This window comes from Nematolebias whitei, chromosome 6 (assembly GCF_014905685.2).
Source record: "Nematolebias whitei isolate Nwh7 chromosome 6, NemWhi1, whole genome shotgun sequence".
NCBI lineage: Eukaryota > Metazoa > Chordata > Actinopteri > Cyprinodontiformes > Rivulidae > Nematolebias > Nematolebias whitei.
In genome coordinates, this window is record NC_056503.1 from 27,662,274 (window position 1) to 27,675,292 (window position 13,019).

General features: G+C 41.3%; 1 protein-coding gene across 1 annotated transcript; it reads left to right on the top strand.

Moving 5' to 3' along the window:
- The first annotated feature begins 1,132 nt into the window (after positions 1 to 1,132).
- Positions 1,133 to 10,217, top strand: crybb1l3 (crystallin, beta B1, like 3). Its single transcript, XM_037677488.1, has 6 exons — positions 1,133 to 1,214; positions 7,989 to 8,062; positions 8,157 to 8,275; positions 8,369 to 8,501; positions 8,613 to 8,755; positions 9,397 to 10,217. Exons 1-6 carry the CDS (start codon positions 1,133 to 1,135, stop codon positions 9,563 to 9,565), a joined length of 720 nt encoding a protein of 239 aa, XP_037533416.1. The 3' UTR covers positions 9,566 to 10,217.
- The last annotated feature ends 2,802 nt before the right edge of the window (positions 10,218 to 13,019 follow it).

The window sequence follows — 13,019 nt, forward strand, 5'->3', positions numbered from 1 at the left end:
TTTTTATTCACAATTTTCATTTAGCCTTTATTTATCCAGGTTAGTCTCATTGAGCCACGAGAACTCATTTTCAAGAGAGACCTGTTTAGGGAGCACATGGTGGGGGTTAAGGGCCTTGCTCATGGGCCCAGAGTAGGGCGAATGAGGGTGGGGGCAAGTGTGGGTGTTTCACCTACCCCACCCACAATTTTGATGTTGTCGGGGCCGGGGCGTGAATTTGTTTAGTGTCCCAACTTTTTTGGAATCCGGTTTGTAGTTTAGTTTTTACATTTGAGCTGAGCGGTAATTTAGTTCAAGATTATTATAACTTTTTCCAATAAAACCTTATTTTTTATAATTAACAGTCATCATAGTCAGAAAATGTGTTTTTATTATTATTATTATTTGTTTCTGTTGTATTCATGTGAGAAACATCTTCAAGGTGTGGTGATGCCTTGAGACAAATTTCGCTTTAGAAAACTAAAAACCATATGCTGCGAACCTTTTAGATCTTTAATTTTAAGAAAACATGAAATGACATTAGACAAGGTTAATATCAGATTTTATGTTGGGATTATAGAAGAAGTGACTCCGATGGTGCATTCATGGTTCATTTCCCCCCCCCCTGATTTACAACACAAAGATGATTTCTTCCATGTATGCCTCAAAAGCATGCACACATATGATATGAGTTGCACAAAAACATAAAAAGCTGAAGAGCATCCAGCGCTCGCCCGTCTGAACAAAAGAGGCTGACGCTGCTCTCACAGTCAGCACATTAACACACTCAGGGCTCAAAGGCTCAGACAGCCTGCACCAAACTGAGAAAAACTAAAAAATGGAGACGAAGCTCAAAATTAATCACATCAAAACTAGTGGAAATGACAAAAAAAACGACAATTAAAGCCAAATAAATTATAAAGGGGCGGGTTGGTTTAATGTAGGTGTGTGTGTCAACAGAAAATTTCTGCTGATGGCAGTGACTGTCCCCGGTCCCCCTCCCAACCACAAAGGTGCTGAACACAAACAACAGACAGCCAGGTCAGCACGAATCATGCACGGATTAGCAGCGTGACCTTTGACCCAGCACTGTGTTCCCAACAGCTTGCAGCCAATGAAAAGCCACGATCCTAGCCCTGAACACTGGAGGTGAATGTATATATATATGTCCTCAATCACCAGGACGGCGTCCATCAGTCTCTCCAAAGATCGGTCCGTCTCAGGCTTCGCTTTCTGTAAGTGTCTGCTCTCAGGTCTTCTAACTGTCTCTCTATGAAATGTTTGAACGTAACGGGGAATGTTGTGGTTTACTCACTCAACGGACTGAAGGAAACAAGCGAGAAGTGACTTTTCTTTTAAAACTCCCAACTTTGGACTGAATCAGGGGATTGTTTACAGGACATGGAGCTTGGTTTGGTGCTAATTTGGCCCACAGAGATAAATTAATTAAGAAAATGAGGTATTTTAGCAAACATCTCTAGCGAAATCTAAATCTAGCAAAAACTCTGCGGGTTACACTCATCTCCAGGCCAGCGGTCACTCTTGTAGGGATGAAGATGTTCACATCCTTCAGAGGAACATTGGTTTGAGAGAGGAGTAAAGGAGGCCATCTTTGTGAAGAGAACATTAAACATTATTATCATTAAACAGGAGCGGAGGTCTCCACGTCCAGTTCTTACAGTGCTCTTACTGCTAGTATCACTCAGCCCTCTGTGAATCCATCAGAGCACTAACGATCGGTCGTTAGGCTGATGGTCCTCCTTTATCGTGTGAACAGCTAGTTTTGGATGTCTTACTGACATCTGCTATGTTCATGTCAATCAAAGTAAAGTTGAAAACAAAACTTTAAAAAGCATCACAATCCAAAAACAAAATATAGTGAGTTCTTAATCTAGGGTATTTTTTTAGATTGCAAAATTTTTGCTCAATAACAACCGTCCATCGATCCATCCATCCGTCCATCCATCCATCCATCCATCCATCCGTCCGTCCGTCCGTCCATCCATCCATCCATCCATCCATCCATCCATCCATTATCTTCTGATTGTTCTGGTGTCAGGTCGCAGGAGCAGCAGCTTGAGCGGGGAGGCCCACACATCTCTCCACGACCACCTCTTCCAGCTCTTCTGGGTGGACTCCAAGGAGTTCCCAGACCAGCCGAGAGATGTAGTCGCTCCAGATTTTATTCTGATTACCTCGCTGTTTGACATGTCTGGAAAATATCCCTAGGGAGGCGTCCTTGGAGCATTATTACCAAATGCTCAAACCACCTCAACTGTCTCCACTCAATGTATCTCTCCTTGATAACTGAACTTCTCGCTCTATCTCTGCCCTGCAGGGAAAACTCATTTCGACCACTTGTATCTGTAATCTTGTTCTTTTGGTCCCTACTCAATTTTTGTGACTATCAGTGAGGATAGGAACAAAGATCGACTGGTAAACAGCGAGCCTCACCTCAGCTTCCTCGTCACAAAAATGGACCGGCACAGAGTACACAATACTGTGGAAGATGCTGTCTTTTGATCTCAAGCTTCAGTCTTCCCTTACACTCGATCTGTACCTTGAGAAACCTGAACTCTTTCCTTTGAGGCAGCGCTTCACTCACAACCTGGACTGGGCAATCCATCCTTTTCCAGCTGAGGACCATGGTCTCAGATTAGGATGTGCTGATCCTCATCCCAGCTGTTTTACACTTGACTGTGAATCACTTTAGAGAGTGCTGGAGATCATGGCACAATGACGTTAACAGGACAGCATCATCTGCAAATAGCAGAAGCAGAATCTCAAGGCCACAAAAACTTCCTTAGCTAGTGTAGAGGGAACATATCTCTGTGAAGTATGTTATGAAAATTTTTTTTTATGAACTATTGTATTAATATAAAATTATCAATTGTATGTCAAAGTTCTGGGTTTAAGAAGCAGTTAATATTAATTTGGCGACATCTAGTGGCTAATCTGTAACATAGCAATGGCATGGAGCAAATAAAGTTCCTTAAGAAACTTTGACGGAGACTGTTACATGACTACCATTTTAAATGTATGATTTGGCTGCACTATATGTTGGTGATCGTAGCTCCCATCACCAAATTTCAGCTCACTAGGTCTAAAAATAGCTGATTTATAGATATTTCAAATTTGCTTTGATGGCTATCTGGATTTTATTTATTCAAATCCAGAATCTGTTGAGCATCGCTCTCAGCTATCATCCATCCATCCATCCATCCATTATCTTTACCCGTTTATTCCACTTTGGGTCACGGGGATCGCTGGTGCCCATGTCCAGCAATCACTGTGCGAGGGGCGGGGTACACCCTGGACGGGTCACAAGTCCATCACAGGGCCACACAGAGACAAACGAGACAAACAACCATTCACTCTCTCACTCACACCTAGGGACAATTTAGAGTTACCAATCAGCCTAACATGCATGTTTTTGGTCTGTGGGAGGAAACTGGAGTACCTGGAGAAAACCCACGCATGCACGGAGAGAACATGCAAACTCCACCCAGAAGGCCCCTGGACCGGGGTTTGAACCAGGGACCTGCTCGCTGAGAGGCAGCAGCTCTACTAGTTGCGCCACCGTGCTGCCGCTCTCAGCTACCACCACACTAAATTTCAGCTTAATATCTCTAAAAATATCTGATTTATAGCATTTTTTTATTTTTAGTTTAGGTGACCATTTTAGATTTCTGATTTACAATCAAAGTCTGTTAGGGATCAATCAGCTATCAGTACCTGTACAGAGTTTCATCTCAGTAGCTATAAAAACATCTGAGTTTTATTTTAAATTAAATGCGGTGGTCAGCTTGAATTTTTGATTAGCATTCAGAATTTATTGAAGGTTGTTGTCGGCTACTACAAAGTATTATAGACTACTAATTTTCAGCTTTATGTGTCTAAAATTGACTGTAATATATATATATTTTTTCAAATTAACATTTGCTCATAGCATAAAATTAAGATTAGCTTTCAGAATCTCATAGGGATTGCTCTTGGCTACCACCATACCAAATTTCAGTTTACTGGTAATATTACTACAAATGGCTGTGTTATAGCCATGTGAAATTAGATTTGGTGGCCAGTTTGGATTTTATATTTGCATTTAGATTTTGTTAAAGATTGTTCTCTGCTACTGCTACAGAAATTTTGTCTTTGTATCTTTAAAAATGGCTGAATTGTAGCTCTTTGTAAAATTCGCATTAGCAGTTAACTTAAATTAGGATTAGCAATCAGCATGCATTTGGGATACTTTTTGGTTACACCACAGCAAATTTTATCTCAATAAGTCTCAACATGACTGAATTATAGCCATTTGAAGTTAACTGTGATGGTCATCTTGAATTTTTGAGTAGCATTCAAAATTTGGTAAAAAAAAATTGGTTTGGGCTAATATCACTATACCAATTTTTGGCTTTGTATGTCTTAAAAATTAATGAATAACTGTTGTAATCGATGCTTAACTGTTGGCTTGAAATTATGATTAGCTTCCAGAATGTCTTAGCGATTACTTTTGGCTGCCACCGTACCAAAATTCAGCTCAACATGTCAAAAAATGACTGCGTTATGGCCAAAAACAGTGCAGTGGTAAATAAATATTTTGCTAGCAAACATTGTCGTCAATTTATCTTTGTTTTAGTAAAGCTAAATATGCAACTGAAGGCTCCTATAGCAGTAATCATTTGTGTTATCCTAAGCAGCTTTTATCACACTCATTTATTGCTCAGTTTGTGTAAAAAGTGCTCATTTACAGCTTCACAATTCTCTGAAGGCCTTCCTGTACTGTAGAACAGGCAGGCCCCAATAATAAAGAGCAGGAAACAGTAATGCACAGTTACGTTAAACAAGACAATAAAGGCTCTATGCGCTTCTTGTGATGTTTGACTGTTTTTTAAGACATCAACAATATATGCTTGTGTTATAATGTGAACGTGTCATCATAAGATGCTGTATGTAACAGAAATATAGTTTAAGATTGATTAACTCACACAAATTGATTACCGTCACTCCACCTGCCTTTTCCAACGTTGGTCAGATATCTATTTTTCCTTTTTTGTCTTAGAAAGATGCAAAAATATTGAAAGGAAAGGGAAATAATATCAGTGTAACTAGAGACTAGACAGTTATAAGTATGACAACACACAAAATGATGCTGAAGTTGGACATGGGATTTTGGGGGCAGATAATGAATCAGTTCAAATCCAAATTGGTGTTGCTTTCAAGAGAAACTTTGAATAAATATACAATTTTCTACCAAATAATCAAAATTTGACACGTAATTTTTGGTTTGTATTTTTTCCTTGGTAAAAACACATATTTTATAATATTGTGAACATTTATGGTAAATAAAATCTCAAGTGCGTTTCATGCATAAATCTCCTGTGTGCTTGAATTTGCTAAAAAAACAAAAAATGTACAGATTTTTAATTTGTAGTCAATGTAGAAGTGACAGACAGACACAAAGAGACACAAAGACACACAAAGGAAGATGCATATGGGTTATGAAAATTGTCAAAATGCCCCCCTAAAAAAACACCTTGGCCACCCCTTGCAAAAAGGCCCCTGAGTTCAGACCAACTCTCTTCCTTTCACAACTAGATGGAGGTAAACAAGCATCAGAAATGTTAAAAGCTACCCAAACAGAAAACCTTGGCTGAATGCAGAGGTGCGTACCCTGCTGGAAGCCAGGAACACTGCCTTCAGGTCTGGAAACTCAGAGGAGCTGAGTAGGACAAGAAAAGAGCTGGTTGCTGGTATTAAGAGGGCCAAGGCCACATATGCAAAGAGGATCGAGGGTCAATTCATCTCACAAGACCCTCGGAGCATGTGGAGGGGCATTAAGTCCATAACAGATTATAAAGGAAGGAGTGAACAATGCCCCAAAGACCCATCTCTGCCTGATGCCCTCAACAAGTTCTATGCACGCTTTGAAGACCCGAACAGACCACCCAGCACCAGACTCACCTCGCCACCGGATGAAGAGCATCTCAGCGTGACCTCAGCAGAAGTAAGGAGTACCTTCAGGAGGATTAATCCGCACAAAGCAACCGGCCCAGACAACATCCCCGGAAAAGTGTTGAAGGAATGTGCTGATCAGCTCTGTGAGGTGCTGACAGACATCTTTAACACCTCACTTACCCTGGAGACAGTTCCCACCTGCCTGAAGACTGCCACCATCATCCCAGTCCCAAAAAGCTCTACAGTGACTGGTCTGAATAACTATCGGCCAGTGGCCCTCACCCCGATAGTCGCTAAATGCTTCGAAAAACTGGTCATGACTCACATCAAAACAACCATCAACATCAACGAGGACCCTCATCAGTACGCATACCGTGAGAACCGATCAACAGAGGATGCCATCTCCTCTGTGGTCCACACTGCGCTCTACCACCTGGAGCAGAAAAACTCTTACGTCCGTATGCTCTTTGTGGACTTCACATCCGCCTTCAACACCATGATCCCCCAAACCCTGATGGACAAACTGTCCACACTAGGACTAAGCCCCTCCATCTGCAACTGGGTACTAGACTTTTTAACAAACAGACCACAGTTAGTGAGGATCCACAACCTCTCCTCCTCCACCATAACCCTCAGCACTGGCTCTCCTCAGGGATGTGTGTTGAGCCCCCTTCTGTTTACTCTGCTCACATATGATTGTGCAGCTACCCATCCAGGCTGTCACATTGTAAAGTTTGCAGATGATACAGCGGTGGTGGGATGCATCACAAACAATGATGAGTCCAGCTACAGGCAAGAGGTGGAACACCTGGAGAGCTGGTGCAGAGAGAATAACCTTCACATCAATGTGAAGAAGACAAAGGAGATGATTGTGGACTTCAGAAGGAACAAAAACACCTATACCCCCCTGAACATAAGAGGATCTGTGGTGGAAGTGGTCTCCAGCTACAAGTACTTGGGTGTACACATGAATGACAACCTCAGCTGGAGCAACAACACCACCAGCCTGATCAAGAAAGCTCATCAGAGACTCTACTTCCTCAGACGGCTGAGGCGAGCTGGTCTGGGAAGCTCAGTCCTCACCTCCTTCTACAGGTGTGCCGTGGAGAGCATCCTGTGCTCCAGCATCAATGTGTGGCATGGAGGCTGCACAGCTGCAGAAAGAAAAGCTTTGCAGAGAGTGGTGAAGGCTGCACAGAAATCTGTTGGAATCAGTCTCCCCACCATCACAGACATCTACACCTCCAGATGCAGGAAGAGGGCCACCTGCATCATGAAGGACCCCACCCACCCAGCACACACACTTTTTGCCCCACTCCCCTCAGGAAGGAGGTTAAGGAGCATTAAGTGTAGAACCACTAGACTGAGGAACAGCTTCTACCCTGAGGCTGTTAGACTCATGAATCTCTAACTAGAATAATCACTGTGAAAAACCATATCATGTTGCTGCTGATCTGTTTCATGTTGCTGCTGATCTGTTTCAATGTTGATGTGTTCATGCGTGCACATCTGCTCACAGACTCATGTTCATGTTTGTGCTGATGTTCAATGTTTTATGTTATGAGTGCTTAGTGTATATTTAGTTGATGTTTTTCTTAGTTCATATCTTAGATGTTATTACTGTTTTTCTTAGACATTTTATTGTTGGATGTAACTGGGACCCTGTGTACATAATTTCGCTCCACCACATGTACCCCATGAGGTGCGAATGACAATAAAGAAACTCTGACTCTCTGACTCTGACTCTGACTCTGATCAGTAATGACTCCCTTGCATAAGAATTTAAATATTTTAGCCACCAGATTATAAAACATACTTTGAAAAAAAATCCCAAAAAGTTCCAATTGAAAAAAAAAAAGTTTAATCAAAGGATATTCAGATTGATGTAATACTGATAAATGGTACACAAACGCCTGTTCTTAGACTCTTTAATTATTGGAGCATCGTACTCAAACAAACACTACTGGATTGAAGTACACGATGGTATTCAGTTGTAGTTACGCTCTTCGAGACATTCAAGTTTGGTTCATTAACTTTGTGATTCTCCTCTTTAGATCCGATCATGTCTCACTCAGGTGCTCAGGGCAGCATTGGCAGCCATTCCGCCATAGGACTTCGCAACAACAAGGTACTCCTCCTGCGAAACGAACAACAAAATACGAAGGGATCAGAAATACTCAGTCTCAATAAGCAACATTTTTGATTTTCTCAATTTTTTCCAGATATACCTCTATGAGTATGAGAACTTCCAAGGCCGTAGAATGGAGCTGTTTGGAGAGTGCCGTAACCTGTGTGAGAAAGGTTTTGAAAGGATTGGCTCCATCAGGGTAGAATGTGGACCGTAAGCAACCAAATCTGACACGCACGTGTATGTTACAGCGCAACACGTGTTTACCTGAGCTAAATAAAATGTCTCTCCTCCCGATCTGCTCAGCTGGGTGGGTTACGAGCAGCAGGACATGACTGGTGAGATGTTCATGCTGGAGAAGGGAGAGTACCCCCGCTGGAATACCTGGTCCAACAGCTACAGGTGTGACCGCATGATGTCCGTCAGACCCGTTCGAATGGTACTTATTTTCTCAAGTTTTCAATTCTCCTACTTTACTCGGCATATGCAGAAAAACAGCTTGAAAAGTGGCCTTTTCGTTTTTCTTTTTTATTTATTTATTTATTTTTAGGATGCCCAAGACCACAAGATTTGTCTGTATGAATGTACAAACTTTGAGGGTCGTAAGATGGAAGTGTGTGATGAGGATATTCCAAGCTTGTGGTCTTACGGCTTCCAGGACCATGTTGGCAGCATTCAGGTCACAGGTGGAACGTAAGTAGCTGTATCTGAGCTGTTTTATCAAGCCAGTCCTTCAAAGTAAGAGCTCAGATCTTTTGTAGTGTTTCATTGAGGAAAGCTTTAGCATTTTACCACATATGTGTATGTATATATTATTAATATATAAATTATATATATATATATATATGAGAAAATTAAGTTACCGTTTTGTCATGACCCCTTTTATTACAGTACAGCTTTTCTCACTTTATACACTTTAGTCTTGGCTAAACTCAGACTAGTCATTAGCTCATCAATCCAACCAAAATTAAACTATATTTTTCCAAATGTATGCCATTCATTGAGTTTACTGCCGGTAAAATATTTAATTATAACCTTTTCACATAATATTTTGACAAGACTTGAGCTTTCCCTTTAAGAAAAAAAAAATCTGCTGGAAGTTTGTCAAACCAGAACATGCAAAACATGAGTAACTGCAAAAAACTTGGGATTTTCTGCACATTTTACTTTTGCTGCCTTGAAAAATAGATTCATCAAAAGATTTTACAAGTTCGTAAACACGAAAAGGTGATTGTGTCAATCCTAATAATTTTTTAAAATAAATCCACACCATTTAATGTTGCTAAACTTTTATAGCTGCATGTTTATCGGCTTCTCTGCACCTCTTCACACAGCTGGGTGGGCTACCAGTATCCTGGCTACCGTGGCTACCAGTATGTGCTTGAAATGGGTTCTTACAAGCATTGGAACGACTGGGGGGCCCACCACCCTCAGATCCAGTCCATCCGCAGGGTGAGAGACATGCAGACGCACCGTCGAGGCTGCTTCGAGCTGACCCCCTAGACGAGTCCAGGCTGAAAACCGGAGGAGCTCAGCATCGTCACAACTCTGTTCAAAAGACCACTTAGTTAAAGGCTTTTAGAAATTGTTACATTATTTATAGGTAACTTTAAAAAAAAACCATTTTAAACATGTTGGACACTAAAAAACTGCATGGGACAAAAAAAAACAACAACTTCTATTACAATAGTTACAGTACCTTCTGTCCACAAGTCCCATAAAAAGATTATATTTTTGATTAGGAGTTTGATTATTGGACATTAATAAGTGTTTATCAGTTTGATTCTACTTTATTTACAATCAAACCTTTTATTTTTATTTTACCTATGTGTTTCTAGCAGAAGTGATGCCAATATGCCTTTTCAGAGACTTTAAGGAGTAAAGTGATACTAGCGCTCAAAAAGCACCACCATGGACAGCTCTTAGATCTGCAATGGGGTTCAAGAATCAGGAGGAGGCAACGTGTCCTCATCAAGCCTGACGGAACAACCCAACAGTCATCAAAACAGCACTAAGAGTTGTGTTTTACGAAAATTTGAATCTGTCTGTCCATAAATTCTGCTTTTTACACTTTCTCAGGGATGCTGGCATCTGGGAAGCAACTTTTCAATGGAAACGAATCAAAATACAAAAAAATAAACTAATAAATAAAAAAAACGTAAAACATAGTCTTTGATTTATTTCTTGTGGGTTTATTTAAGTGTCACAATGTTTCATCCATCCATACATCCATTATCTTTACCCGCTTATTCCATTTTGGGTCCCGGGGGTCGCCGGTGCCCATGTCCAGCAATCACTGTGCGAGGGGCGGGGTACACCCTGGACGGGTCTCCAGTCCATCACAGGGACACATAGAGACAAACAAACATTCACTCTCTCACTCACACCTAGGGACAATTTAGAGTTACCAATCAGTCTAAGATGCATGTTTTTGGTCTGTGGGAGGAAACTGGAGTAACCGGAGGAAACCCACGCATGCACGGAGAGAACATGCAAACTCCACCCAGAAAGGCCCCTGGACCGGGGTTTGAACCAAGGACCTGCTCGCTGAGAGGCAGCAGCTCTACCAGTTGCGCCACCGTGCTGCCCTGCCACAATGTTTCAATACAGTTTTAGTCTTATTAATGAACATAACTAAATAAATTAATAATGTCTGTCTATCTGTCTGTTAGCAAAACATCTCATGAATTAAAAAAAAAGTTAAAATTATGTCATCTGGACCAGTTTCTTTAAGCAAGAAGCGTTTTGTCCCCCATCCAGAGGACTTCCTCAGTCTACGACCTGTCAACCAGATCTGTCCCATAGATAGCCTTCTGTCCCATAGATAGCCTTCATTACTGTGTTTCAAGACAACCTCCTGTTGGAATCTCAAAAGCAGGCTTTTAACACGTGCAAACAGGGCACACCCATCCAAAACAATCAATCATGAACAGTAATCAAATGTTTTAGGCCAGATGACCAACTTGCTATACACAGAAAGAGCCTGAGGACAACCAAGGCCAAAGTGGTTCAGAAAAAGGGTTGTAAGCTCAATCATCCAGGTAGAAAACAACAAAAAAAGGTTAAATTGTGTCTAGTTTCTTTAAATGAGAGACTTTTCGTCCCATATCCAGAGGACTTCCTCAGTCTACGGCCTGCCAACCTGATCTGTCCCATGTAGCCTTCACTGCTGTTTCAAACCAACTTCCTGTTAGAATCTCAAAAGTAGGCATTTAACACGTGCAAAACACATATTTTCATTTAAATTAACTGGTCCAGATGACACGATTTAACCTTTTTTGTTGTTTTCTGCCTGTATGATTGCGCTTACAACTCTTTTTCTGAACCACGTTGGCCTTGGTTGTCCTTAAGCTGTTTCTGTGAGTAGCAAGTTGGTCATCTGGCCTAAAACATTTGATTGTTGTAAATGATGATCAATTGTTTTGGATAGGTGTGTTTTGTATGTGTTAAAAGCCTGCTTTTGAGATTCCAACAGGAGGTTGTTTTGAAATACAGCAGTCTATGAGACAGGTCTGATTGGCATGCCGTAGACTGAGGAAGTCCTCTGGATGGGGGACGAAACGTTTCCCACTTAAAGAAATTGGTCCAGATGACACGACTGAACCTTTATTGTTGTTATCTACCTGGATGATTGAGCTTACACTTTGTCTCATGAACTACTAAATGATTTTATAAAGAACCTCAGCAAGTAATCATTGGGTGCGTATCAGCTGATTAGCGTTTGGGATCAATATTATTCAATATGGCCACCCCAGCTAATTAGCACAGCAAACCCCAAAACTCCAACAAATCAGTCAATTTTACCGATTTTGAGCTAAAGTTGGGTACAGTAGCTCAGAGTCATGCCAAACCCACACTCTAAAATATCATGCATGGTGAAAGGATTTACTCAATACCCAGATAACCAGTGCCAAAAGGAACAATTCCAAGACAAGAAAATAACAGTGTTCATTTACAAAGTGAAATCAACAGTTGACTGCAACTCAACTGGGAGAGACTGGAACCCTGGAGGGTAAGGACCAGAGTTAAGATGATGGAGTCCTTGAGGATGGCTCAAGATATAGTTTGTCTCTTACTGTTGGAGGAAAGGGTCATCACGAGTTGTAGGAGTATAAATGGCAATTGATGACTACAATTTGACGTTTGTGCATTATTTGCCCACTGTATTGACTCCTGTGTTCCTACTGTGCCCCAGACCTCCTTGGTTTCATTGTGAAGCTGATGTGATCCCTGCAGTCGTTCCTTGCCTTTCAGCACATGCCCACGAATCTATACAACCTTTCTGGGACCTCTTCGTTTGTGACTACTGGAACTATTGGACCCTCACCCATGTTAGGAGAATGGTCCACAGGTGTGGGCTTGTTGGCGCCATCTGGTGTCATGGAGCTGGAACTGGTCAGCTAATAACTTCAGCTCAAAAAGAGCCAAAGCTATACCTCATTAACTAGCAAGCTGTCAACTAGATTAGCCTATAACTAGCAAGCTTTTAACACGCTACAAATTCTCTAGTTATTAGCTAGCTAGCATCTTAAGCTGAAAGTGAAAGTAACAAAAGGTATAACTAAGTATCTAACTATCAACTTCCCTGGACACTAGTTAAATTTAAATCTAGCTAAAGAGCTAGGTGTTGACTTAAGCTGGAAAGTGTAATGTTTAGATTAATACCTAGATAGTAAATGACCAAGAGCAGCATCTCTAACATCAGAGGCAGATTTAACAGTGTTTATTTTCAGCAAGTGAATAATTCAACAGTATGAAGTAAATCGGCAGGCCGGGACTAGAACTCCTGAACATCAAGGGACAAAGTTAGTTGGAGACCTTGGATCCTGAGGGATGCTTTGAAGTTCAGCGTTTCTCTTAGTGGTGACAGGTAAGGTCATCACAGACGAAGTCCCAAAAGGTTCCAGCGGTGAGGAGCAAGGAAGTTTCAGAAAGGGTCAAGTGGTGGAAGACAAGG

Bases quoted from the DNA above. Each gene is read 5' to 3' on its own strand.
- crybb1l3 (XM_037677488.1), top strand. From the start codon at position 1,133: ATGTATATATATATGTCCTCAATCACCAGGACGGCGTCCATCAGTCTC. The intron at 1,215-7,988 runs GTAAGTGTCTGC...TCTCCTCTTTAG, and splicing joins CGTCTCAGGCTTCGCTTTCT to ATCCGATCATGTCTCACTCA. The intron at 8,063-8,156 runs GTACTCCTCCTG...AATTTTTTCCAG, and splicing joins TAGGACTTCGCAACAACAAG to ATATACCTCTATGAGTATGA.